Below are 27526 nucleotides of genomic sequence, written 5' to 3'. Positions count from 1 at the left end.
CATTAAAATAGGGCAGACAGTCATCAGGTTCATGTTGTTGCATATACTGTAGCCACTCTGTGACATGGGAGTTCTTAAGGGTGATGAAGGTGACTTTCAGCACGCCACAGACACATTGACCATTCTTTAGCCCAAGAGCTGCAACTAACAGTTATTTTTATGAGCTCTTTCTTTTGTTTCGATCTATTGCTTTTTTTTTTAAATGGCACTAAATAGTGAAAAACATTTCCAGGAGCCCAAGGTGACAAATTGAATGTGTGTCTCCTGTTGACTTACTAATGTCTCCTGCTAACTGTTTTTCGTTAATGGCTACACATATGATATTGTGCTAGAGGACTGAAGGTAAAGCTAACATGTCCCCAATCGAAGTAACCTTAGCCTTAGCAGCGTTGTTCCTGTATTGGCAGTGTAGAGCTAGTCAGGCCTATATGATAAGGAAAAATGTAACATCATTCTAACATAACTTGAATAAAGAGCAGGACAGAGCCAGTTATGTTAACCTACACTCCTGAAGCATGCTTCACAACAGTGGGGAAATACTTCAGAGTGGATGTGTTAGTCATGAATGGGGCCTTTTTTTAAACAAAGGCTTAGTTATGGTTGCTAACCTATGATTGGACTTTCCCTGTTTGGGAGAGAGGATTAACAAAAAGTCAAACGATATTCAATTTACAGAGATATGGAACTTCTAATTCCAGATGATGGAACTGGGAAATGTTTGATATTTAGCTTATTAAATCAACTATATGAGAATTTTTGTCTAATAATAATTCTTTCAGCTCTGTTTACAACAGTACAGGTTTGCATGCTCAATGGCTTGGCTTACTCTACAACAGTAACACAATTCAGCAGCTGAATATTCAACAAACAATATCACTGAAACATCAACAACTGAAGCTGCTTCCTCCACAGACAGTACTGAACAAAGTGGTTGCTCAGCAACATCAGCTCCAGCAGGAGCAGTGATTCTAGTCCGGCCCAATAATATTTACATGAACAGTTGCACTGTCACCGCTTTGTATTAATGCCAGATGTTTACCAGTTGCTCAAAGTTGAATCATCATATTACTGTCATCCATGTGCCCTCTAGTAGCACGAGTGTATTTCCTGTTTGGGAGCACAAAGAGACTGATACTACCGCTTTGGTAGGAAATATGCAGTAAAAAGCAGTATTGATACTTTTTTTTGTTAAAAGCAGCTTTTGTACTATCTCGTAAAAAAGAGAAATATGTAATGTCCACATAGAAGGAATCATACCCTGTAGCATTAGTGACAAACTGCACTGTGCTGTAGTTTTCATCGTGTCACTGCAGACCTCAAAGTGTATTCTCATTTGAAGTGTTTCGTCAGGTTTAAGCAGTTGGCTTGTGAGCTGCTCCTATTACGTGCTTGAAACAAGTCATTGGTTGTTAAACTCCCCCAAGGCAAGTCTAGACCCACTTACAGGTGAGTTTGATTGTGTGTGTGTGTGTCAACGTGCACACACTGTAAACAGATGAGTCTTGATGTCATCGTTGCTTTAGGCGGGGAAACAGGTAGTGGCTCGGATAAAGCATTTTAAAGCCATCTGTGGCGATAAGTCACTAAGGTTAGTCATCCGGCTGAGACATAAACACTGGAGGTTGCTGAGGAAAGCAGAGTTTTAGTCATACGGTGTGTGAGCTTTCCCTGGAAGGAATTGCTGTGTTTTATTTTCTTTGTGACATACTGACAGTGTAATTCCTTTCAGAGATTGTTGCCAGAGAATTTCAAAGTACCCACACTGCAGGTAATGGCTTGTCAGTTTTATTGGCTGTGAATGTGGAAAGAGTGATGTGAGAGATCAAATCAACTGTAGTGCACGGCCTCAGGGGGGCAGTAATGAGCTGCTGCTGATAGTCTGATGAAAGCTGGTGCATCTGTTTGGTAACTGGCAAACACACTGAGCCTCTGACTGTTAGTGTTGTTGGATTAATAGATAAACGGAGTAATTTTCCTTGTCCACCTAAAAGTATGTTTTTGTGTTTGTAAAAGCAGGATTTTGTGACATTGGAAGCCAATTGTGGTCCAATATGCAACTTATTCAAGTGTTTTGTGGAAGTGCACATTAGTCTGAGAATGAACTTTTTAGTGAAGTAAGAGACATCTTGCGTCCAGTAGTTAAACAATTTTTGTATATTCATATATTCTGGAGTGTTGTAAGTGTTTTTTAACGAGCTGTTTGACGTTTTTTTTTGGAAAAATCACACAAAGCACCAATTATTACTCACGGTAGAGTATTTTTATTTGTCTTAAAACATGTTTGGTGAGGATAATCAAAGAAATAACTGTCTCCAGCTCCTTTAAATGTCAGTATTCATAGTCTTTTATGATCGTAAATATATACGTGAACTAATAATATATATTTGGGTTTTTGACTGGTGGTCAGGCAAAAACAAGCATATATAAATATGTCAACTTGGACTATGGCACTATGTTCTGATATTTATAGACCAAATGATAAACTGGTTAAATATGTTAAAAATATTTAGCAGACCAATCACAAAATTTAATAATCGTGAGCTGCAGCCCTACATTTCTAATGTCTCTGTCTTTGTGAATCTATTTGGTAAGAATGGCTCATAAATGATTTAAATCGTGGCCTCTTGCCATAGAACTCAAGCCCATTGAAGTCTATTAATACTTTTTGTCTTTAACAGACTCAACAGCAGAAACCCTGTGATCCATTTTGGGTTCCAGCCCATATTTTATGAAAGCTGCTCGGGGGACAAAAGCTCTACTCGGACATGTGGGCACTGAGTGCGGTCTTTGAGTTTCTATGGCAGCAGCGTTGGCACTCACCATAAAACGCAGGCGTGCCTGCTTTTTATGGAATCAAGAGCTTTGCTCAAAGAAGTTCAGATATTTGCCTAGTGACCGGATTCACGGCCTGGCATGGCAGCGGCTTGTGCCAGGCTTCAGAGGAAATGCAGCCAAGTCCTGTCCTTTTCTGTACAGAGTTACTCTTTTGTTTCAATGAGGTATTTCAAGTTTATTATTGCGTGCATGCTACATTTTATAGGCTCTGGCAGGATTACGATACGCTGCAGAGAGCTTTGATGATCCAGATTGATTATTTTACAACGGGGAGCCTCGGCCGAGCTTTCTGATTGGTCGAAGACGCATTCCAACCTCGCTGATAGTTCCCATAAAGCACCGCTACCCGTCTGTGCCTCGCACTTATTGCACCGGTCGTAAAAAATACATCCTTTCACACACTTACAATATCAGCAGTGTATCCAATCACCTTTGATATTGACCTAAAATAAGTTCAACTTTTAATCTGCCTGACTCTATGTGCAATTAGAAAAAACACACATTTATAACACTGAAGAAAAATTCTGCACATTACATTTTAATTTATGTTGTCAAGTGAATGATTCATTCAGTAATCATGTTTTGCTGCAGGGTTAATGCGACCAGCTGCAGTCACATAACAACAAAACTAAAACTAAATCTAAAAATTGGGATCCCCCTTCTGTTTGGCATGTCGAGGTTACTGATCCCCAGGGTCAGGGTCAGGGTCACGGTCAGGATGTTTTGGTCTATCTGCAACGCATTATGAGGTCAGATTGGAAAAACCAAACTAAACACTAAAGACCCTGACAAAGCTTTTTACAGTAACACAGCAGCTTCTGGACACAAAGCGTTCAGGCCTTTCCTTTTCCTGAGAACTGAAACTGCAACTTTTACCGCAGCCATAAAGATAAGTCAACCGTCAGGGATTTTCAGTAAGCATGTACAGTACATTGATCCTCGCTCTCTGTCACTCTGCCCTTATTATATAACACAGGACCATCAGTTGCCATAGCACACTGAATACAACACTCTGCCACTCTGTGACACTTACTGTCTCTGAGTTTAAATACATAAAACCCATGTAACTGGGTAATGTGTATTCACTTAGAGTGACATTATTTGATCCAGAGATTGCAAATCACATTGGCCAGGATCACATTGCAGTTTGCAGTTGGATGGTTTTGACTTTCCCAGGGAGTTAATGTCAAGTAATGGATCTTCCATATGTGTGTCAGTGCTCAGTCGTCCCATAATGCACTCTTCCATCACATCAGGGAAATGCATATATACTCAGTTCGAGGGCAGGGAATCAGACCTCCGTACTGAAATGTGTCTTTAACACAGAGTTCCTTAAATGTTATTGCACCAAAAGCTGCCGTTGGCTTTCTGGTTGATCAGATTCATATCCACCTATCTTTACATCAAAACATTGCAGAGTTTATTTAACCAAAATGCTCTCTGAGTTTAGACAGCATTTAATATTTGATCAAATTGGCTTCTTTTTTTAAATCAACTCCGGTATTGTATCCTCAATAAGGTTGAAAAATAGTTTCTTTGTTGCTTTAAGAATTCTTTCAAGGTTCACATTAGAGCTTGAAATGATTAATCGATTTGTCAAGTCAAATTTAACTTTACAACATGTGGTTGGAAAGACATCTGAAGATGTAGTTGAGAAAATAATCGTCAAATGAATCAATAATGAAAATAATCATTGCTGGCAACCTTAGATTATTCAATCAATATTTACCCAATTTTATGTATGAAAAACAATCTGTACTCTATTTCTTGTATTTAGACAACATTAAGAATTTGAGCGAACATTATGTTTGGCTTCTTTTGTAAAAAAATAAAATGATTATTTTGGTATTATTACTGAAACTCATCATTAGACGTGATCATTAGTCACAGCCCTAGTTCAAACATCCAAAAACAAGCAGAGACTCCAGGCTTTGCCTCAGGGGTTGACGAAGTTTGTTATGCAATCGACAGGAGAGATAAGTACTCAGTGCTTGGGAAATATTGTAGCTGACAAAAGCCCCAAAAAGCCCTCAGGGATGGAGGAACCGCTGACATAGAGAGCCCACATTTCAGCTGGGAGACAGTGAAAGGAGTGGCAAGTGTCTCGTCGTCTTACTGTTTCCCAAACAGCAACACGTGTATTTTCTTCACCACAGAGGGATTAAAGTCTGTTTTTAATGATATTGTATTCATGTAGCTGAGCTCATACAATGCACTCAGTGTGTTTTGTTTAGGAAGGCGGAAGACGGTGGCAGAAGTAATTGTCCTTATTTATTTCCCCTTATTGAAACTGGCTCAGTATGTTCTTTTTTTACCTGCATTACACAACTGTGGATGGTAATGTGATGTGTGGAGATTGTTCCTCAGATCCAGCAGCCGCCTCTTCCCTCACTGTCGGCCCTGTCTGATAGCTCACAAGGGGGACAATTGTCGATTAAGACAGAGGCACTTTGAATAACAATGGTTGAATCAGTGGCGGTCACACGGCGCATTTGATGTGAAGAATTGAGCTGAAACATGAGTCGGTATAGTTTGTTAATAGAGTGTGAAGTGTCAATGATTGAGTTGATAAGGGGCTTTGGCATAAATGTGATACTTAAAGTTTGCGTTTTAATGTTCTCCCTGACATCAGTGCTAGTTTGTAAAGTAAGAACCGGGGTCTGATAATGGGAAATTTACATTATTAGAAATCATCAGGATAATTAAATTACAGCTAATAAGTGATCATTTATTTGGAATTCTTAATCCAAAATGATTGATAGGCTTTATGTTCTATGAAAGCCAAACTATGTTTGTGAAGTTTTTTTAATGACGTTTACTTGAAACAGTGTGAAGGATCAGAACTGTTGTTTGTTTCTGTTGTGTTAACAACAGTGATGTCAGTTAGATTAGGTTATATTAGAACTATGGAATATTAAATCATCCATCTCAGCCTTTTGTACCCTCAGGTCTGGAAAAACTACAGGTTATAAACCTCTTGAAAAATGCAAAATTATTGGTTATCTTATCAATATCAGCCATGAGAAGCAGGTTATCGTAACAGCTGAAAAAAATAATCCATATCATGCGGTGAGATCTTCCCGAAAAGTATATCTAATTGTATTTAATGTGAAAATGTGAAATAATAATATATTTACACGTGAGTTACAGCATACAACATACATTATACATATGTTTGTATATACTGTTCAGTCATTTGTCAAGTAAAAAAAAAAGCAAAATATTCCAATCTTGGAATTAGATACTTAGATACATTTACCTCACGAATAGTTTGATTAAAAAATATAATCAGATTAATCAATAGTGAAAAAATAGTATTTCTTAAACACTCAATGATGATTGTTTTGGACATTTTATATGTTACCTAACTAACAAACAAATACCCACTCCTTCCCGTGCTGTTGTTGTGATCTAATATTAGAATAATTTCTTTCTAACTGTAGAATCCAGCTCGTCCGGTCCAGTGCGTGTGTGTGAGGAATTGACTCATGTGTTTGGTAGCATTCTCTAATGAAACTAATTATAAAAGGTGTTAGGAGACCATTATTTATTCCCCTTATGGTGTGGGAGGAGCTACATGCTGAGAAGGAGGTATGTGTGTGTCTTTAACCAGAAAGGTGTGTGTGTGTTGGAAAGACAAAGAACTTCCCCTGATGCCTAAAGGTGGAGATTACTGCAGGGTGAACACACACCTTTATGATTGTTGTTTGTGTGACTGTTGGTCTGCAGTCCACAGTACCTGCTGGATCAGATAGGCAGTCAGACGCACAAAGGAAAGTAGCTGCGATGCTTCACTCTGCTCTGCACTTTTGTCTGGACTGTGATTTCCTGAAAATAGTTTTTTCTTGACCTTTGGAATTGCCTCTTTTTTTGGTTTACTCAGACCTTCTTGTTAACTGAGGTTCAGGGGATTTTCTTTTGTTTTCCTGTGGAAAATGGTCCGTTTTGGTCGCCTGACATCCTGGCACAGCTGGGATCTGCTGCATGTGGACTCAGAGATTCCTGAGTCACCTTCTCCTGACACGAAACCGACATCAACTGAGGTGAGATGTTTGCTGACACGTCCATGTGCAGTGCTGAGACTGAGGATGCAGTGATGAGATTTCCTTTCTTGCTGCTTCTGTAGAAAGTAGCAATAATGTTTTATACAATTATTAGTCTATTATTGATCGACATTTACTTGATTCCAGCTTGCCAATGTGAAGATTTGATGCTTTTGTCTTATATATAGTAAAGATAGTAAACTTTTTTTATTTGGGATTTTGGCTGTTGGTCAGATAATGTGTTAATATGTTTAAGCTTGATTCATTTTCAGCTTAATTTAATGTCATATACAGTTAAGTAAGACCGCCACCCTCTGTTTTGTTTCCATTAATCTCATTTGCTCACAGCTAAAACATCAAAGTTGAAATGTTTGTGTGTGTGATTGTGTATTTGGTGAAGTGTGATGGTGGCTGGGATCTCATTACATTAGCCGTTTGAATGATGGGGGTAAGGTAACTGGAGCATTGTTTTGACAACTCTCATCTCTCACCTCAGACTGGAGCTTGTGTCACTATTGTGGCGGCCATCAGGTCTTGATTATTGGAAATGAAATGGCCTTGAAGGCACGCAGCATGGGTTGACCACCGGGGGTTTCTTTTAGTTTCTATTTCCTGGTTGTGAGTGTGTTTGTTTGTGTGTGTGTGTGTGTGTGTGTGTGTGTGCCACCAGTATTGGTGTGTGTCCAGGCTTTCAGGAAGGTCAGTGTCCTACTGTTTTCCCATCATTAATCAACCCACCTGATCAAGGGGAGTTGTTATCAGTTCACTAACATAAAGGCAGTAGCAGCTAGCAGAAAGAGAAGTGGAGGTGGGGTAGGAGTGGAGGTGGTGGTGGTGGGGGGCTCTCTATGCGCTGCTGCTCTTTCTTTGTCGCCAGGTTATTTTAATACAATCCCTTCCCATTTAAAGATTTTCTCCTTTCCAGGCCAAGGTTAATGCCACAAACCACTGTGATAAGATAAGGGGACACAAGACTTGATATCGTTAACCTGACCGGCCCCCTGCACAAGTCGCAGTTCCCACAGCGAGTAGCTTTGTAAAGGGAGCTCAGGGTCTGCCCTCTGTCCTGACTGACGGGTTTACACAGGAGGCACAAGGGAAACCTTGTAAACATAATTAGTTAGGCAGACACGACTAGAGCGGCTTAGTGTATGTGAGGGTGTATTTGCTTTAGCTGAAGTAAACTGTTGCAGCATTATTACCTGCAGGGATATAACCAACTCCGATTCAAATTACTAGACTGTTTAAGAGCTGCAACTAACTAATGTTCACTTATCTATTAATGTTATTTTCCTCATTAATCATTTGCAATGTCAAATACATTGTGAAGAATGATCACAATGAGGCGCCTTCAAGTTGCTTGTTGTGTCTGACCAACTGTCCAAAAGATATTCAGTTTGCAAATAAACAGACAAAAGATGGAACCGCCATTAAACAACCAAAATAATACACACACTATCAAAACAGATGCAGACAAATTTCCTGTCGATCAGCTGAATAGTTTTCACCTCTACAATGTTTTCGTGTGCTCCTAGAGGAGGCGGTGCGCCTGTGCTTATCTACTGGGCATAAGCAGCCTATTAAATGTGCTGAAACAAGCAAGTAAACAAAGGGAATTTCCCGTTTGGCCATTATCGGGGCATTTTCTTTCCTTGTTTTGGCCAACTGGCATGGCATTGTTCAAAGGTCTCCAGGCAAAACAGTGATTTGAGATAGCACAAAGAATAGTGGACCAACTTCAAATAAGAGTAAAGAATGAAGCGTTCCCATTTGTTTACAGCCTATAATTGTCTTGGTTTTATTTGGGTTTGCTTGGAATGAAAGCTAATCTGGCACTAAATGGGGGGGGGAGATGGATGATACCAGAATATACAAGTGGAAGAATAAAAATAAGGTGTGTATTCAAAATAAGTAAGTGGGTTAGTTTATTTCGACTTGTGAGCAGCCTGTTGAGTCTGACCTAAAGAGCATTTGGCAGCTTGAAGCACCAGGATGTGTGTTTGGATCAGGGAGCTCCCAACAAGCTGTCACCCTGACTCCACCTCCAAATATTCAGATCAGCCTTCCCTTCCCCTGTTTTTTTTTGGCCCCGGCCCTCCCTCCTCTTTCCTGCCCGACACAATGAGGCAAGATCCTCCTGGTTGCTATGACTTCAAGCCAGTGTCTGTATGAAATGCAACCACTGACTGTTTGGACAGCAGGACAGAACAGAGATACGTCCCCGGTTCAAAGAGAAGCTGCTGTCGGGCACGGCAGGACGCGGCGGCCAGACACCACGCTCACTGAGCAACCCGGACCCTGTCAGCTGGAACGGGGACGCTTCGTGGGCTGAATGAAAGTTCAACGCAAGCCTCTTGATGGGGGAATAACGTGGCAGTGTTACAGTTGTCACTCAGCTTCTCGGGACTGATTCGGCATCTTAAGTCGGGACAGCAAGGACGGCGTGGATGTGTTTGTTTCACGGAGGAAGGGAAAAGAGAGAGAGAAGAGGCTAGAAGTTGAGAGAGCGCAGCAGCTGGCTCCAGAATGGGCTGCGATCCATGAATCCAATTGAAGGATTAGGATGGTTTTTGTTACTTTTGACATGCCTCTGGCTTCAATGGTGAGCACTGTTAATATGGTGGGAAACTGCTGGTAGCTTCTATCCCTGTGTCCTTTTAATTACAACCTCCTGGCCTTGTCTTTGAGAAACTAGTTTCTTCTTCATGTTCAAGATGTTTGCGGTCTGTAACTGTAACTGCAGTATATTTGTTTCTAAGTGTGTCAGATTTCTTTTCATATGTTATGCTGAAGCTTCTTTTTAGAAAAGCTCCAATATTTGTTATTTTCTCTGTCTTTATTACTCCTATAACACACGCGAACACAGACTGAACTAACCGGGTTTGAGTTTTCCCAGCGGTGTGCTTTCAGTAGCACTGGGTGCAGACTTTCCCTGTTTGTCCACGGAGACTGAACACTTCCTGACACCTGTGTCCTTGACCAGTTGGCCCTGATTTTCCCCCTAACTGGGTCCTGGCTTGTTTCCCTTTCACTAAAAACGACTCTAAATTTGAGCCATTTTCCCTTTCACTCCAGCTTTTTGTTTTAAAGCCAACATGTCTATTTGCAGTTAGGTCACTCTCCTCTGTGGTAATCATTAAAAAAAAAGATAAAAGGACTGAAATCTGTTTGAAAACCTGCAGGACCCCCCACTCAGATTTACTATCTTGTTACGCAACTCTGTATAGGCCACTCATGAGCCTTTACTCTAGTTAAGTGGCTTCACAAAGACCTGTGGGTGCTCTTCCTAAAATGGGAACGTGCAATGCAGAACAGTTTGACTAGAACTATTCATAATATTTACATTTCATTCTGTTACATATACATGCCACAAACCTATATACTGTGATAAGTCTTTATCTGTAGTGTAATGGATGCTGTTTATGTCTAGTAGCTGGGATGCACAACTTCATCCAGCCTGCTCGTTCGTGCAGTTTGTCTCCATTTATTCGAAGCTTGACCGCTCCTGTTTTTGTCGCCCAGTTTTACAGTTTTAGTTTGAGGTCCTCAATAAAAGTTCTCTTCTTCCTGTCCAGCCTCTATAAATCAGATGATGGAAGAGAGGGGTTGGTAAAAGTCTGAGAGGAGGACTGCAGGCCTGGAAAAGTTACAGCAAACTACAAAAACTTGTAATTAACTCTAAAAGATGCTACAATTGGCCGTTAATCAAAGATAAAGAAAGTAGAGTCCTTAGTACAGTGTTGACCATAAAGTATGAGGTCTCTATCAACATAAACTAAATCTGACTTTAAAGGGGACATCACACGTTTGAAGGTCTTGGGCAGAATGTGCTGCATATGTTAAAAAAAAGTTGTATAAAACCTTTTGTGACTCCACAGGGAGCTGAATGAAGTCTGATCATTCTTTGCTTAGAGCTTGGAGTTTGAAAATGAAAAAAAAATCTGGGGGTGTGGAGTTAAAAAAGAGGTGAACTTTAGCAGACCTCTGTAGCCCGATCATTGCTGAAGCACAGCAGCTCGAGGCCGCATAACACACCCGAATCTCCGACCCAACTTTTGGAGGTTGATCTCTCTGATTTCTCGATTTTTGACCCTTCTTGTTTGTGTCGACCAGAAGCTCAGCAGTGTAGGAGTCCATCGGCGGATGATTACCACTCATTTTAAAAGCACTGTAACCACTTTTTTGACGTGTTATTTACCGTATTGAGATAAATGTTTGCTTTTGGGGGGGTTTGAGGACCACTTCTCATAGGTTGGGTATAGGTGTTTTGATAGCATTGTGTGTGTGTGTGTGTGTGTGTGTGTGTGTGTGTGTGTGTGTGTGTGTGTGTGTGGGGGGGGGGGGGGGGTGTGTGTGTGTGTGGGGGAGGGGGGGTGATCAGTAAAAGAATTTCGTTGGAATGGCCGCTCAGTTTCAGTAGTAGTGTCAGTGTCCTGGAATGTCAGTTCCTTGTCACTGTGTTTTGAAGTGGGGGGGGGATCGGCGGCCTCCCCACCAGCAGATTCCACACTTTAACGGCAAAAACAACTGCTTCCTCAGATACTGAGGTGGCCCCTATTTGTTTGCTTTGCTGGTTTGCTCGTAAAGTGGACAGAGATTGCATGAGTGAGGGTGCGCGGCAGGGCCTGCTGACAGGGTGACAATGGAGGGGGGAACAATGGGCAGACTCGGACCGTCTGTTCTTATGGAACAACCTCCCGCCTGCCTCCTTGTGATGTAATGAGCATTCACTGCGAAGGAAGTGGCAGTCCTTCCCTCTCCTGTTTGTGTCTGATCATTAGGGTGGCTGTAACGGTCCTGCTGATGTCATCCCTCGCACAGAATTCCCCTCTGATTTCCTGTTTGTCCTGTCCTTGTATATTTCTCTCTTTCCTTCATTGTCTCTTTCCATCCGTCTGACTGGAAACTTTTGTCCTTCCTCCTGCGGTGACAGAATCACTCATGCCAGTCTGTCTCCTATCACTTTCTGTTTTGCGTTGTTTCATTGTTGCGTTTTCACTGTGTAAAATCTTTCTCTCCGTCTCTCCTCTCTGCCTCGCAGGGTCAGGCGCGAAGGAGGAAGAACATGACAGAGTTCCTAGGGGAGACGAATATTCCTACGCCGGATGCTCTGGGACAGATCGGAGGATCCCTGCCCAGCGCTGGAGCCGGGCCCGACAGCTGGAAGAACCGCGCCGCCAGCCGCTTCAGTGGCTTCTTCAGCTCCAACGCTGGAGCAGGACCCTTCGGCAAGGTAACGCTGATCAGGCGACGGTGATGGCGTGAGAGTGGTTCTCTTGGGTATGAAACAGGGATTGTAAAAGCTGTGGAGAACTAGTTTGTAGCCCAGACATATCATGGATTTAAAAACAAACATAAAGAAGCAAACAAAACAGTAGCAGGCAGCAGTGGGAGGGGAGTCGGAAGGCCATATCCCCCGAGTCCTGGTGAGGTAATTTCCCTTCAACGTCTCCTGACTTGTTGGCTCACATACTTTCCTCCCAGCAGCTCTGGAAATGAGTATGTGGAGGAAAAGCCTCACTCATGTCTATCCAACGTAGATTATAAAAACTCACAGAAAGAGTTAGATGAGAAAAGGAAACAACTAGCCTGGCTCCGTCCAAACGCCACAAATAGTTATTTTTCAACAACTTTTATTCTAATAAATCACACACCCACACACACGTGCTCCCATTGTATCTCCAGAGGTCACATCCTGCACAGTAGCAGATGTCAGATAGAGACAGTATCTGTCAGTCACCCGTCACTGCCTCGCTCATCTCTATTCACCCCGAGTGTCCCCCTTAACCCCTTCAGGGCCAGAGATCCTTCACCAGGACCTGGACCTCTTGCACCCTCCACATTGTAGTGATGAACCACTGTCAGTCCCTCCTTTCACAAAACCTTAAAAAGGAGTGGACGGAGCGCTGATCCCTGATCACTTTACTCCTAAATCCGTTGTACAATTTGTCACTATTAATGAATGTAGAAACGCACTTTGTGAAAGGTTTCGTGAACCACAAACTAATGGACCATCTTCCCCCGTCATGGTGTAGCTTTTGCCCCCCCACTCCCTAGTCTGCCATTGTTAAAAGGGTCTCAATGCACAGAGCTCATTTTCATAACTACATAAGGCCTGCCAGACTGAACAAAGGCCTGAATAGCAGCTACTGTTGGATTTAAGAATTAAGGCGCCGGTAAGGACAGGATTTTTATGCTAATAGGTGGACTCATCTTTACTTACAGATTGAATGTAACAATAAATTGACACACAAAGGACAGAAATGAACAGTTATTTTTGCATCTCTCCAAGCTGTCACGCCGTTAACCTTGTTCCAACTAATTAGGCTTTATTAGGTTTTCTTTTTTGAAATCGCTCTCGTCTCGTCGCAGGAGTTGGACCGTCTGGAGCAGCTGCAGAGCAAACTACACTCCTACACGTTGTTCGGGCTGCCCAAAGTGCCGCGGCAGCTCTCCTTCCACCAGGACTCCTGGGAGGAGGAGGAGGAGGAGACCAACCTGGCCCTGGAGGACAGTTGGCAGATGCTGCTGGACAACTCAGAGGTGTGTGTGGGGGATTGGGGTTTGTGTGTTAATGTCTAAGGATTTTGTTTTTATAAATAGTTAGGTTTATTACTTAGGACTACTTAATACATGCTCCTCGGCCCAGTTACAGAGCAGCTGTCCCACACTAAACCCCATATAGCTGCTTACATGTAAAGTTTTACCTCATCGGAGCAGGAAACAAACGGGTCACTCCACCCCGCAGTTTTGTGTTTTGGTCATTTTGAGACAAGACTCGCTTTGTAAATGTTTACAGCCTGCCATGCTGTTATCATGCATGGCTCTGTGTACAGTGACGCACAACGGCGGCGTTTACACAGACTTAAGCTGTAATATTAAACTGTACGGACATTATTGGTGTGGGGATTAGGGGTTTAAAGTTTAACATTTAAATATATATATATATATATACATTTTATACAGGCTTTATATAGTACAATAGTGCTATTTAATCACTAAAAGAGGCAAAGCACAAAGAATAGTATAAAAAGATGTTAAATGGTGAACTTAATTGTTAATGGAGAATAATTTTCATTATTTCTGCGTTTGTTTCTTTCTGATAATTAATCATCAAGGGAACATTTTAACAAAATATAAATCTGTGGTGAGACAAAAACATAGGGTCCTCCCTGCTCTCCCAGTCAGTCAAAAAAGACATACACCCTCCCTAATAATAGTTATAATAATAAGTTTAATACAGTACCTTATCAAAGTTCACATTCGCATGTGATTACCTACAGTACATACAATATACTGGCATCCTCCTTTCTGGTATGTGCTTCCTCATCTTTTATCTTCATCACACTTGACCTGATGCCTGTTTTCCCAGAATGATAATTACAAAGCGCTTTACTGTTACACAGCTGTCAGGAACCGTATACACCTATGTAAATGAAACACCCATCGCCCGCCGTCGCCGGCCTCCACCTGTTAATGTGTATGTGACTAATCATTCCAGCGAGACGGAGCAATATCACGGCTCAGCTGCTGTACAGTCGCACTGTACATTCACCCCGACGGTTAGTTACATAAGATATATGACTGACTTGATTGCTGGTCATTTCCACATGTTGTCCAGTAAAGAAGTTAGGTAAAGTGAGTTACTGGAAGGAAGTTATTTTCATGTTTGAGAGCATGCATGAGTGATTTTAACTACATGAAAAAGAACAAGTTGTACACCAGTTTCCCAACCTTTCCCAAGCCTTGCACATCAGGCTGCCAGTTTGATAAGATGTAGTGTCAGGGATCACGGTCTGATAAGAGTTAGTTACTCCATAACTGTCTGTACTGTAGATTTGCAGATTAACAGTGAAGAATGTGAAACTCATGAACAGAACTTCTAGTCAATGAAATAATAGTAAAATTTAAATATTACCCATTTTTCAGTTAAGGAGTATCGGACACGGCTGAACGCTGCTGTTTCTGCAATCACAGCTATTATAACCATATTTAAATGCAATGGAGGCACCATTTTGTGATTACAGCTGCTGTCAGAATTAAGTGTGATAAAACTGTTCGCATTAACAATATACCTGAAATAGGTAATTGGGTCACAGGAGCTGACGTAACACTAACTAACATGATTTAATTCCAAACTTGTGAAATCTATAAGAACTCCCCAGCGTTTAAATTCCATGTAAAGTCACTTTTTTTCTCCTTTTGTTTGCTTTATTTTTTATTTTTGCTGTGTATGTTTACAAAACATTTTTTCTTACTATTAATCTTTGACAAAGAATTTGTTGCTAAAAATCCAAAATGTCAGTGATAAACACTTCTGCATGTGAGACCAAATCATTAATTTAAAAAAGAGTTTCAGTGAAATCCATTCAAAGTTTGACTTCTACAGGAATGAAAATACAATCAAAGTCATGACTGCTGTAAAATAAAAGAATCTGGGAATATCTCTGTTATATTTAATAACATGATGTGTGCCTTTGTGTGTGCAGACACTGACGAGGCGACAGTTCCACCAGCAGGAGGCGATATGGGAGCTGCTGCAGACGGAGGCCACCTACATAAAGAAACTCAGAGTCATCACTGATGTAAGAGCAAAGAGAGCTATTGAAGTCTGCTGACGCATAGAGATAATGTACTGATAGATGTCTGGCTGTTGTGTAAGATGAACTGGCTTCTGTACTGAGACAGAAACACAGTGAACCTCTTGAGGAGGTCTCAGAATAGAGATGACCTTTATCACCACTTGGTGAGCTGTCTGCTGAGAAAAAAGAATAGTGTTTTAAGGCTGATAACCTTTGGCTTTTAAAGGCTTTATATCAGCTTAGTGTCTGAACAAATTTAGAGGCCCATATTTTTTTTTATCACCCTCCACAGCTGTTCCTGTCTGGGCTGCTGAACCTGCAGGAGAGCGGTCTGCTGACAGAGGCAGAGCCCCCAAAGCTGTTCAGTAACATCCAGGAGATCGTCCGCCTCCACACGTCCCTGTGGAACCAGGTCATGCTGCCTGTCCTGGAGAAAGCCAGACAGGCCCGGGCTCTGCTCGACCCCACTGACCTTCACCACGGCTTCAGGACGGTGGGTTGTAATCAATACTGTCAATATACTCATCTCAAGAGGTACCGCAAAAAAAGGGCTTATCAAGAAACCACGACCCTGATTAGTTTGTGGCTTTGTCAAACCTACTACAAGGAGATTTTAACTGGTTATGAAACAGTCTGAATTTAATACTAACGCCTCTATATGACCTACATAAGCACACAAGACCATCAGTGACAATACTGGCTATTTCTATATAGTAATTCTTAATGTCTGCCACCAGGTCAGAGTCCCATTGAAATCAATTAAACTAGGCTGTGGAAACACTACTTCTTTTGTCCACAGGGGTCGCCAGAATCAACAAGTATCCAGGCTAATAAGTCATTTAACAGATGAATTACTGTACTGAACATTATGGATAAAATGCTCAGTAATATGTAGCCCAAGTCAAAAATACATCATAAATGATACAGTTAGTGAAATAATTGAAACGTGGAAGTGGAAAAAGAACTGTGCATTTACATATTCAGCACCCAGAATACCTTGTATGTATGTTAATGCACAGTTTGGATATCCATTCTTGTCATTTTAGATGACTGCTATACAATTCCCTTCTGTATCTTATACAGTGTTGGCTTTAGACTGAGGCGGCAGTAAATATGTTTCCCTCAAGTTGAAGTCTTTGTTTTTGTGTGTGTGTGTTCAGTTTGGCTCCAGGTTCAAGCCCTACATCCGTTACTGCATGGAGGAGGAGGGCTGTATGGAGTACATGCGCACGCTTCTCAGGGACAATGAGCTCTTCAGGACCTACGTCACGGTCAGTTCTCCCTGCTCTCCCGCCTTAAAACTAATCTACACCTACAGTACACCGTGTACCAATACACTCCTCGTTATTTTGTTCCATATTTCTGGCTCATTAAATGTTTCATTTCCTCTCTTTGTCTGGCTCAATTCAGTGGGGAGAGACGCATAAGCAGTGTAACCGTCTGAAACTTGCCGATATGGTAGCGAAGCCCCACCAGAGGCTGACCAAATATCCACTCCTGCTGAAGAGTATTCTCAAGAAGACGGATGAGCCGTCGGCCCGCGAGATTGTCAATAGCATGGTAAGGATGTAGAAAAATATACGCTACTTCTTTCTAATTGACCCTGATAGAAGAAATGTCTGAGGGTATTTCTGTGCTTTTCCTCCTCAAGGTGGCCACAGTAGAGGGCTTTATCAACAGCGTGGACTCCCAGATGCGACAGCGGCAGGAACAACAGAAGCTGGCCACCATTTCTGCCCGTATAGACTCCTACGAGGCTGTAGAGGGCAGCAGTGAGGAAGTGGAGAAGGTAAGAAGCGATTTATGAGGCGCAGGGGTTTACCTGCTTCTTCAAAAATCTCTGTCGGATGCAAGACTTCATGTTAGATTCGGCTTCATGTGTTTCTCTTTTCCCCCTCTTTCAGATCCTCAAGGAGTACAACTGCTTCGACTTGATGGCTCCCATGAGAGGAATATCTCCGGAGGAGACTCGACAGCTGCATCTTGAGGGAGCGCTGAGGATGAAAGAGGGCAAAGACAGTAGGGTAAGTCTGACCCACATGACTCCTTGTAAACACATGACGAGCTCTTATCTTTATGCTCAACATCTGGTTTCTCACGTTAGCTTCACAGTCTTGTCACATTTCACATAAAATGGTTGATGTATTAAATAAATGTCAGACCTGAGATGAGTTTATTTTCCTCCGTAGATGGATGTCTATTGTGTCCTGTTCACTGACCTGCTGCTAATTACCAAGCCAGTGAAAAGAGTGGAGAAAGTCAAAATCATCCGCCAACCTCTCCTCATTCACAATGTCGTCTGTAAGGAGCTCAAAGACCCCGGTGAGTTCTCAGATGAAGTAACAAATAATCATTTTCAGAACTGAGACATGTTGTTTTTGATAAATATATAAAAAAAAGACAAATCTGATGTTTTCAAATGACTAATTTTGTCTGAAAAACGCAGTGTATTCAGTTTATACTAATATGGAATAAAGAAAAGCACATTTTAGAAGCTGTAAGCAGCAAACATTCAACGTTTAACTTGAATTGATTGCCTTTTAGATTTATGGACTAATTGTTTCAGAGTGAATGTAAATCTATAAAAATTAGCTGCAGTAACTAACTGAAGCTTCAATAATGTAGAACTCAGAGACCCCTAATGATTATTATTATAAACTGCTCACTCAGACATGAAACTGGATAATTAGCTGTGATTTTCTTCCCTGTTAAAGCTCAATTTTTTTACTTTTTTTTGTGTCTCTGTAGGCTCATTCATCCTCATCTACCTCAATGAGTTTAAGAGTGCAGTGGCAGCCTACACTTTCCAAGCCAACAGCGCCTCCCAGGGGCGAAGCTGGATCGATGCAATCTGCAATGTCCAGGTTGGAGAGGCACTTCCTATCTTATTAAATGTTCAATGCGTGGAGCCGGGGGATAAGAGCCAGACACAGCATTTTGTGGTTTGCATACTTAATGTGGTTGTGTAATTATACTGCAGAACCAGCTCCAGAGGCTCCGCACTGAGGAGGTCCTCCGGCAGCAGAGCAGTCTGAAGAGATGTGGCGAGTTAGAAGAGGAGGAGGAAGATGAGAGCAGCAACTCCACTACAAGCTCCCCATGCCTGAGGCACAAAGACCAGCAAAACTCAAGGTACTACAGCGTGCAGCTGGAAAGGAATAAAGAAAAATGAACGCCTGCTATTGTAAATTTAATTTCATCATTCAAAAATAGCAAATTAGACCCACTTACTTGTTTTCTTGACATAGTTTAAGATATGATTGGAATCATGTTCTGGTCTAAAGAAGCTAAAAAGATTGAAATCCACATTGGCTTAGAGGAATAGTTCAACATTTTGGGAAACAACAGCACAACCACAACACGTCTTGACATAGATATTTTTGTAAGGAATAAAGATCTAACGTGTTAATTACCGACCTTAAGAACGGCTGGTTGGAGGATTTTGCTACCTGTGGACAGGTAATTATCTATTCCCCGTTTCCAGTCTTCATGGTAACAGATATGGATATTCTTATCTAAGTAAGAAATGAATTAAGTGTATTTCCCAAAATGTTAAACAATTCCTTTGATGTCTGCAATTGTAAATGTAATTTCATGACTTATATTAGAAAAGATCAAATCACACACGCCTGGGGCTCCTTTACTAGAGCTTGTGTTCTGGGCAAAAGATAAGATCAAAAGAAATCCACACTGTCTTAGAATTTAGTACGTATTTTACTACTTACACACTTTCTTTCTTGTTGTTGTTGTAAGCTGCCTAACCAACCAATTAACCAACCAAACTTCTCCTTTCAGTCAATCCGATGGTTCCACTGAGACCCTGTCAGTGATGGACATTGATGAACCAGGTGAACACCAGGATCCTCCTTCCCCGAACATGAACCTCGAGGGAACCGCTGAAAAAGACGGCGACGTGGCTCCCCTGTGTGAAAGGTCTGAGGTCCTGCAGTCTCAGTGCACGAGCCCCCGCAGAGTCCTCTCCACCGTTTACTCTGAGCACGATCAGGAGACGGGGCCTGACGGAGAGGAGCTGGACCCCCAGTGTCGCTCTCTCTCCATGGACAGCGCCTACGGTACCCTCTCCCCCGAATCCCTCCTGAGAGAGCTTCAGCCGCAGCCTGGCCAGAGCGAGGGAGAGGAGACTGAGGAGGAAGAGGGAGACAGGGAGGGTGAGGAGGAGGCGGAGCGGGAAGAGGCAGGAATTGAGGAGGAAGAAGAGGAAGAGGAGGAGGATGCTGCCTCACTTGGGTCCCAGCTGTCAGTAGTCCAGTCCTCTAAACCTCGCCGGCGGCCTCACATTCAGCCACGATTCCACTGCCTCCAGAGGCTGTCCACTCTGGCCTTATCCCGCTCTGAGGACAATCTGCTGCAGCGCTTCCACGGTAAAACCCCTGTATCTCACAAACACTCACTTCGCTCTGAGGTTCAGGACCAGTCACAGTGCAGGGACATGGAAACGTCACCGCTGGCACACAGTCGAAGCCTGTCAGAGCTGGGCCTGGAGCTGTTGTCCAGTGACCTCGACCAGTCTGACGACTGCTTGAGCATGAGCATGCCCTCCGACAAACTCTGTGCCACCCTGAGGAGGGCGGAGGCCAGGCACGGCTACAGGGCGCCTGCCGGAGCTCACGAGGGTATCGAGTCCCAAAGCAACAGCTCGGACGGGGAAACGGCTCCATCTGCCTTCGTAGATAAGAAAAACGAGTCAACAACCGCTGGTGATTCAGGGAAAGTGTCATCCAAAAAGAGGAAATCACCAGTGCAGCAGCACAAGAAGCTGACTCTAGCTCAGCTGTATAGGATACGCACCACTCTTGTCCTCAACTCCACACTCACTGCATCGTAAGTCGTCACTTCTGTCATACCCGCTAATGGCTTCACGACATTTAAAGGTCCAGTGTGTAACGTTTAGAGGGATCTATTGGCAGAAATGGGATTATCACCTGAATGTAAGAATCACTGTGTTTTTCTTACCTTAGAATGAGCAGTTTATATCTACAGATGCTTCGGGTCTTCCTTGGAGTCTGCCATGTTTCTACAGTAGCCCAGAAGGAAGAAAACCAAACACTGGCTCTAGATAGGGGCATTCACGTTTTTTGCGTATATCACGGCCGCCATTGTTTCTCCTTTGTATTTGGGATGGGAGGGTGTAGTGAGTGTGTTGCGATCTGCAGCTACACCACTCGACGCCACTAAATCCTACACACTGGACCTTTTTAAAGGAGTAGTTTGATAGGTTGAGAGCAGACTTGTTAAGTTAGATGAGAATATTGAATATTCATTTATGTCTGTATAGTAAATATGAAGCAACCGCCAGCTTGTTAGCTTAGCATTAATACTGAAACTAGCAGAAATCTGCCTACCAGCACCTTTAAAGCCCAATAATTAACCAAGAATTATTCCAGCATGTTGGCTGCAGCCTCGTACAGACATGGGAGTTTTCTCAAAATGTTGAATTCTTTAATTTGAAGAAAATTACATTCAATTTGGCATTTTGACTTCAGGGAATGTGTGTATTAATGTTGTGATTTTTTTGTTTTTTCCAGGGAGGTATAACCACTCTTCCAAACAGCTGACCAGTGGCACGTGGGCATAATAAGGAACAACACTTGTTGTGCTTCGATGGACTGAATTTCTTGAGACACAAATGCACTCTCTCTTGCTGCCCTCTCCCTTCCTGTTGCTTTTTGGACTCTGATAGTACCATTTTTGCATTTGAACAATAACAAACTTTTTTTTTTTTTTTTGCTGTTGCATTGGTTTCCGAATTACTCGAGTGGAAGGGAGAGGCAGAGAGACATTAACTGCTTGCACTTTGCAACGAAAGTAGCGTTATGGGGGCTTGGACCTTAAGGTGGACTGGCGGAGGGGTGTGTGTATGAGTGCAAAGTGTGGAAGTGCTGCACCTGCAGAGGGAGGAGACATCCAGGTGGAGGTCTTAAAACCTCATCCCTGCGCTTTGCACCGGAGAAAAGGTGGAGCTGAATCCTGCATCTTCTCCGTCTCTGTTGAGTTGAAAAAGAAAAAGACTTTTGAAAATCTCTACACCTGGCAAAAAAAAAAAAAAAACAGCACCAAGGACGTCCTCCTAATATTTGTACTACTCCTGGTTTGCTTCAACAAAAGAAAAAAAAGAGAATTGCACAGTTATCTATGTTAAGTAGAAGAATCACTAAGGAGTGAATTTACATTTACAGTCACACAATGAATTAGAATTTATTGTTTGCTGTTTGTGTCTGCTCGTGTGTGTGTGTGTGTGTGTGGTGTGTGTGTGTGTGTGTGTGTGTGTGTGTGTGTGTGTGTGTGAGTGAGTGAACGAGTGTGTGTTGAAATGATACATGGTCCTCGATTCCTGACTGAACCAAAACTGATTCCCATCTCCTGTGAAGACCCGAGTAGCCGGTAGGCTCCCAACAAGAAAAAAAGTGCGCCCAAAGGTCCAAAACCAGCCAGTCATGATTTCATAAAAACAGCTGCATCACCACACAGATGGACTTCCTTCTTTACTGTTATCTTGGTTGAACTAATGCAATTTGGTATGTGGAACTAATGAGAAGATGAGTTGATTTCCTAAAAAAACAATGACTGAATTTAATAGGCAGTTGTGAGGGATTTCCTGCACTATATATATATTATGGCTTGAGTGTCCACTCACTCTTGAGGCCTAAACGTAGTAAAACCACATACACAAAAGCACAAGCAAGAACAAGCTCATAGGAAACACAAAAAGAAGTCGACACTTTGCCTGTGCCGGAGCACCTTTTTCTCCAAGACATTTCATTTCTTGTGTTTCTTTAGGATGGTAACACTAATAAGAGATTGAAGAAAAGGTTTGGGTTGGATATTCTGAGTGAATCTGCAGAGCTGGCTTTAACACTTGTTCCAGGAGATTGATAAAGTAAAAAAAAAAAAAAAAAAAAAAAAGCATTGACCACCACAGAAACTTCACATTCACACTTGATGTGTTCAGCTTTTCAGATCAGTGATTTATAACCTTATTCCAAACATTGCCCAAACCAAATAGGTTAACTCTGTTTACTTTTAGTTTTTTTTTTTTTTTGTGTAATATTTATTATGCCTGCTATGTTTTATATATAAGATATTGTTTATATTGTTTGCTTCCATGATTTGTAAATTTTTTTTGTGGATGTAGTCTTAATAATTTCAACTTGCCAGGCATGAATGTGCTATGAACCAAAATCATGTGTTTCCTCTTTCAGGAATGACTTTAAAGTGTCTTACAAAATAAAAATGCTAAAATACTTTACAATCCCTCTTTTAATGGTTTAATCCATTGTAATGGAGTGATTTAAGAGGAAAGGCTGAATCTGAATGGCATCGCATTAAAACAACATGAACTGGTCACACCGCTCTCGTCTCCCATGTTTTTAACGCAGACAGACAGCAGGTGGCAAAAGAACGTGTTCAGGGAGGTGAAGAAGAATTACAGCAGAGAGGTCGTGACCATGTGTGGCAGTAATTCATTGCATCATCTTTTTTTATCTTATGTCATAACGTTAAGCCGAAACTGTGGCAGTGAGTGTAAAACAGGGCCAGTCTTCAAAGCACTGGAGGAACGAAGTACTGAGCTCTTTTTCCTAACATACCACAAGGAGTTTTTAACTGGTTATAACAGTCTGCCTCTATACGACCTACATGAGACCATCAGCAAGAACATAGGCTATTTCTACAAAGTTATTTTTAATGCCTGCCACCAGGTCAGAGCCGGTGGAAACACTACTGCTTTTGTCCACAGGGGGCGCCAGAATCAACAGAAAATTAAAGTTCCTGACAGGAGCTTTCAGTAAAAGTAGCAAAACCACACAATGAAAATACTATTTATAAATAAAAGTCCTGCATTCATCATTTAAAGAACCAGTGTGTAGGATTTAGTGCCATCTAGTGGTCAAGTTGCTGATTGCAGCCTTACACAGCTAAGCTAGACGTTTAGGAGAAACAATGGTGGCTCCGGACTTCGCAAAAAAACACGAAAGTCCTCATCTAAAGTAAGTGTTTGGTTTGTCCGTTCTGGGCTACCATAGCATGGGACCCACTTCCTTTGTAGATAAAAATGGCTCATTTTAAAAGTAACGAAAACGTAACAATTCCTGATTATACACCAATACAAACATAACTTTGAATATTATATTCCATTTACGGCCAATAGATCATCCTAAATATTACACACTGGACCTTTTAAGTAGAAATTAAAAATGTCTTTAAAATATTAAAATAATAAAATAAAAGTACTGTATAAAGTAGCTTTAAAATACAGTGCTCGAGTAAATGTACTTGGTTACTTTCCACTTTGCTGATTTTAATATATGCATATAAGTCCAGTATTGTACTCGACTAATGAAATGAACAGATACTTAAAATACCCTGTAGATTAAACATTTCTCCACCATGAACAGGTTTAACATTAAATTCCTGCCTACATGTTAATACATCAAACACAATAATCAAAAAATATGATCTATAACACTAATCCTACTGTGAATTCAATCTGCATAACAATTACTTACAAACTAGTTTGCTGATAATACTTTCATACTTTTATGAATGCAGGACTTTTACTTGTAATGGAGTATTTTTACAGAGCAATGTTGCTACTTGCACTCCATCCACCACTGCATATTTATAGTTTAGTGATGAAGAACTAGAACTAGAACTACTCAAAGAACCACGGTACCATGTACATGCACAACTGTAGATTAACATTAGATCATTTGTCATATCACACTATAATGCAAGAAGATGTATTATTCTACAGTATCTGTCAACAATAACTTACATATTCTATTATTTTACTTTATTTTTATTCATTATATGTTTATACATCACCCTCAGAGTCATAGATTTTGACCAATACATTAATAAACCCTGAATGTGTTATAAACCATGTATTAAATGTTTAAATGCAGCTTGTAAAGTTTAAACCGGTGGGTTAAAGTGAAGTGTTATCAAATCGCTCTTTCAAAGCTCTAATTGAAAAATGACTTTGGGTTACTTCGAGTTAAACGCCATTCATCTGTCCGGTCTAGTTTCTGGGAACTCAGTCAGATCACATATCTTGTCCAGCTGTCTGTCTGGTCCGACCGTCTGCTTCTGGTTCCCAGAAAGTTTAGTTGAGCTCAAATCTGACCCGCCTTGATAACAAAGTGTCCAGCACACATGCAGGGCAGAGCGGGTGCCCGATGGCCTGCAGCAACATCATGGCCAAGGTGTATTTACAGGTGATTATATCAGCTAATCGGTGGATTACAGCATGTTGAGTCCACACAAGCCTCTAAGCTGCAGAGAAAAGACAGTGCGGTCCTGTGGGATTTTCTGTTTAATCTGGTCCCAGAATGCAGCGGCCCCTCCCGCTCTCACATCTGGCCCTGTCGGGATTTACTCTTGTAATCCTTGATTTTAAAACAATTTTATTATGCTTTAACGCTGATACGCTGAACTTTAATTATTAAAATGCAGCTTTCTATTTTAGCAATGAAGTAATTACACATCCTTGTTCTATTAGCCTTCACTAAGTAAGTAATGAGGTTGTGCCACAGTCAGCTGTGGCCGCACGATGGCTGCAGGCCGGCTGCAGCTCTCACATTATTTTCAGGTATGTGATGTTATGACGAGGCAGAGCCGGCTGCTACCTGCTACCTATCTAATGCATTTCACCACTCTTTGCTCTCTCTCTCTCTCTCTCTCTCTCTCTCTCTCTCTCTCTCTCTCTATCTCTCTCTCACTCTCTCTCCCAGACAGACAACCAAAGCCCTGATCAAAGCCAAAAAGTGTCATCTTTGACACCTGACTGACATATATAAATGTTCAGTCTGTGTTCTGTGCATGAGCTCGGGTGGAAATATACACTGCATGCAGCTGGGGCAGTGGACGGGTTAACACCACCTGCTGTGGCAGATGTCAAAAACCATGCTGTAAAAAATGTCCGATTAACACAAAGGGGCACTTTGGCAAATCCTGATTATAGGAGCACTTTCATTTATTAAACTCTGCCAATCCCCTGTACTCTTTCTGAGCGGGGATTAAAACCAGGTAGACACCATTGTCTATCTAAACAATCCCTCTTTAAGCTCTAGCTGTTTCCTGGTGCTCTGGACAGGCCTGCCTGCCTGGCTGGCTGGCTGGCTGGCTGGCTGGTCGCCTGCCTGTAATCTCAGTAGGGGCTTATAGGTCACTACAACCACTACACATTCCCATTCATCAACATCATCCCCTTTAGAGGGACTAGGTGATTGGATTTAGGACATGTTTTACAGGCGCAGAAAAAAAAGAGAACAGCAAACTAAAGCGTGTTTACAAGAGCTGTGCTGTGAAAAGGCCCCATGGACGAGTGGCAGCCATATGGAATGGATAACCCTGTGAACATCTGCCCTCGATCAGTACCACGCACTGCCGTGGCTTTGACCTTCACATGGTGCACAGGAACATCTGGCCCGTTTGTGCTCTTGTGGACCCCGGAAAACAGCATTTAGCAGACAAGTAACAGCAGAGGAATCCATATGGGATTTGTAAAACCTGCAACACAGTGATGATGGAGGGTTCAGTGTTCCTACCAGGTTAAAAATGTATTGGTTATGGTCAACACCAGGGTTCTGATTAGCAGTGGTGGAAAGTACATTTACTCAAATATCACTAAAGTATTCTGAGTAAAAGCTAATATTGTAATTTTTATTCCACTAAATTTATTTGATCACTTTAGTTACTTTACAGATTCCAATTACTTAGACAAACTACAATCAACAAATAAATGATGATGTATTACTATAGGTTAGAATAATAAATGTATTTATTGATCAGCAGTATATAAAATAATTAAACATTAAAGTCACACATGAATGCATCAATGATTATAATCTAATAATATAGTACATATGATGCTTAAATGGGCCATTCTGCATACTGAGTACTTTTACTTTGGGGTACTTTACGTACATTTTGACGCTATTACTATTGTACTTCTACTTAAATAAAATTTTGACTATTGTATTGCTACTTTGTGCTTAAGTAAAATATCTTATTACTTCTTTCCACCACTACTGATAAGTGAACTAGTTTTACAAGTTCTCAGAATTCAGAATTAATCCTCCATTCTTAAGATTTGTCAAGTGATAATCACTATAGTCTGAGTGACCGGTTATGATTCGACCCCTCGAGCTTTGCTTGTACAGAAATGTCACCCCGGATACTTATGAGGTCTAAGACCTCACTGTCCCTCCACTGCCGACCTCTACTGCTGCTGCCTTCCATGTCTGTATTCAATTGTAACCATGTCAACATGTTTATCATGTTCATGTTCACATGGCTTCATTACAATAACTGTTTGAGGCCCAAAGAGGTCAAATTATCCAGTGTAAATCACAAAAAAGCACAGATTACAGAAAAGTCCAAGAAAAAAGAAACATCTCACCACCCCTCAGATTTGATATGAGTCACAAAGGCCAATTTTCTGCAGAATAAGTACTTTTACTTTTAATACTTTAGGTAATTTTAGCTGATAATATTTTTATACTTTTACTTATAATTTTTTTTTCTGAATGAATATTTTTTACATTTGCATATTGATATTTTTTACTTCTTACACCACAGGTCTGTTTGGATGCTTTGACTAAATGAATCATGCCTTCCACACAATCCCAGACAGTAGCAGCAAAGGTGATAATGTATTGCCAGCTGCTCCCTGGCATAAATTCATTCCACAAAGACGTGGCATATGCTAGAGGATCAAATTTCGTTATCCTCGTAAAAGTTGTGTTGTTTTCTAAATTGAAAGAGCATAAGGTCCCACTTTCACGCGACAATATAAACTCCTCACCTCAATAATTGTATCAGCTCTTAAGAAGCTTACTGTAATTACAATATTGTCTTCTTAGAGCAGCAGCCTAAAAAACACGAAATACAAATCACCCATTTCTAAATTAAATGGAAACCCGTTCAAAGAGGAGCCATACTAGAGGAGGACAGAGGGATTAACATTTAATATTTACAGCACAATCACACAATTAATCTGACAATGTGTTCTGTGTCTAATACCTGAACTGACTGGCCCTCCAC

At 41.4% G+C, this 27526-nt stretch overlaps 1 protein-coding gene and 1 long non-coding RNA gene across 5 annotated transcripts in view; one reads left to right on the top strand and one right to left on the bottom strand.

Moving 5' to 3' along the window:
- Window positions 1-22825, top strand: part of plekhg5b (pleckstrin homology domain containing, family G (with RhoGef domain) member 5b) — a 70507-nt gene extending 47682 nt beyond the window's left edge. For all 4 annotated transcript variants that reach the window (XM_051424185.1, XM_051424188.1, XM_051424186.1 and 1 more), the window contains 13 exons: window positions 11920-12111; window positions 13251-13421; window positions 15368-15463; window positions 15753-15953; window positions 16621-16731; window positions 16871-17020; window positions 17112-17249; window positions 17365-17484; window positions 17650-17782; window positions 18209-18324; window positions 18441-18592; window positions 19256-20302; window positions 21007-22825. In XM_051424185.1, the coding sequence (XP_051280145.1) occupies window positions 11920-12111; window positions 13251-13421; window positions 15368-15463; window positions 15753-15953; window positions 16621-16731; window positions 16871-17020; window positions 17112-17249; window positions 17365-17484; window positions 17650-17782; window positions 18209-18324; window positions 18441-18592; window positions 19256-20302; window positions 21007-21016 (2637 nt within the window). In that variant the 3' untranslated portion in view covers window positions 21017-22825. The remainder of the gene's footprint in view (window positions 1-11919; window positions 12112-13250; window positions 13422-15367; window positions 15464-15752; window positions 15954-16620; window positions 16732-16870; window positions 17021-17111; window positions 17250-17364; window positions 17485-17649; window positions 17783-18208; window positions 18325-18440; window positions 18593-19255; window positions 20303-21006) is intronic.
- Window positions 15079-17429, bottom strand: LOC127376851 (uncharacterized). The gene is made up of 2 exons (XR_007887570.1): window positions 17283-17429; window positions 15079-15432 (listed from the first exon to the last, which is right to left on the bottom strand). It is a non-coding gene; the product is annotated as an uncharacterized LOC127376851 (long non-coding RNA).
- Window positions 22826-27526: the final 4701 nt, after the last annotated feature.

Source organism: Dicentrarchus labrax, unplaced genomic scaffold, assembly GCF_905237075.1.
Source record: "Dicentrarchus labrax unplaced genomic scaffold, dlabrax2021, whole genome shotgun sequence".
NCBI lineage: Eukaryota > Metazoa > Chordata > Actinopteri > Moronidae > Dicentrarchus > Dicentrarchus labrax.
This window is presented reverse-complemented; position numbering and strand designations above follow the sequence as displayed.